Genomic DNA, 887 nt, shown 5'->3' on the forward strand with positions numbered 1-887 from the left:
TGATCCTGGAGGTGCAGGGCTGACCTGGGGGAGATCCTGGAGGTGCAGTGCTGACCTGGAGGAGATCCTGGTGATGCAGGGCTGACGTGGGGGAGATCCTGGAGGTGCAGAGCTGACCTGGAGGAGATCCTGGAGGTGCAGAGCTGACCTGGAGTTGATCCTGGAGGGGCAGGGCTGACCTGGAGGTGCAGAGCTGACCTGGAGGAGATCCTGGAGGTGCAGAGCTGACCTGGAGTTGATCCTGGAGGTGCAGGGCTGACCTGGAGGTGCAGAGCTGACCTGGAGGAGATCCTGGAGGTGTGGGGCCAACCTGGAGTTGATCCTGGAGGTGCAGTCCTGACCTGGGGGAGATCCCGGCAGTCCCGCAGCTGATCCCGGTGTGCCCCGCTGACCCCTTCCTGGATCCCGGTGGGATCCCAGTGACACCCAGGCTGATTCTGGGGGGGCCCCGCCGGACCATGTGAGGAGCCCCGACGGGGCGAGCGGGGCCTCCCCGGCCAGGGGGCACTTGCGGAGCCCCGCGCCCGCCCACCCACCATGGGGGATTTCTACGACCCGGAGCACCCCACGCCGGAGTAAGCGCGGGCCCTCCGCGGCCTCGGGCCCGCCGGCACCGCGCGACCGCCGGCAGCCGGGCCGCTGCCCCTTCCCCTTCCCGATCCCCTTCCCATTCCCGTTCTTTTGCCCCTGCCCTTTCCCTGTCCCGCCGCGCTTCCCCTTCCCGCCGTCCTCCCGCCGGTCCGGGGTAGGCCGCGCATCCCCGGCCTTGCGTGATGGCCGCGGCCGGGGCGGGCGCGGGGAGGGCGGGCAGGGAGCGCGGGGAGGGCGGAGAGCGGGCGGCGGGAGCGGCGGGAGCGGGCGGGCCGGGGGTGGGGGGTCGGTCCGCG

General features: G+C 72.0%; 1 protein-coding gene across 2 annotated transcripts in view; it reads left to right on the top strand.

Moving 5' to 3' along the window:
- Nucleotides 1-445: 445 nt before the first annotated feature.
- SETD2 (SET domain containing 2, histone lysine methyltransferase) overlaps nucleotides 446-887 on the top strand; it is a 52,872-nt gene continuing 52,430 nt past the window's right edge. For both annotated transcript variants that reach the window (XR_005629532.1, XM_039726437.1), the window contains exon 1: nucleotides 446-575. Coding sequence is in view for 1 of the 2 variants with exons in the window: in XM_039726437.1 (XP_039582371.1) it covers nucleotides 538-575 (38 nt within the window). In the remaining variant the exon portion in view is untranslated. The remainder of the gene's footprint in view (nucleotides 576-887) is intronic.

The sequence above is a fragment of the Passer montanus genome, unplaced genomic scaffold (assembly GCF_014805655.1).
Source record: "Passer montanus isolate IOZ18808 unplaced genomic scaffold, ASM1480565v1 scaffold59, whole genome shotgun sequence".
In the NCBI taxonomy this organism is placed as follows: domain Eukaryota; kingdom Metazoa; phylum Chordata; class Aves; order Passeriformes; family Passeridae; genus Passer; species Passer montanus.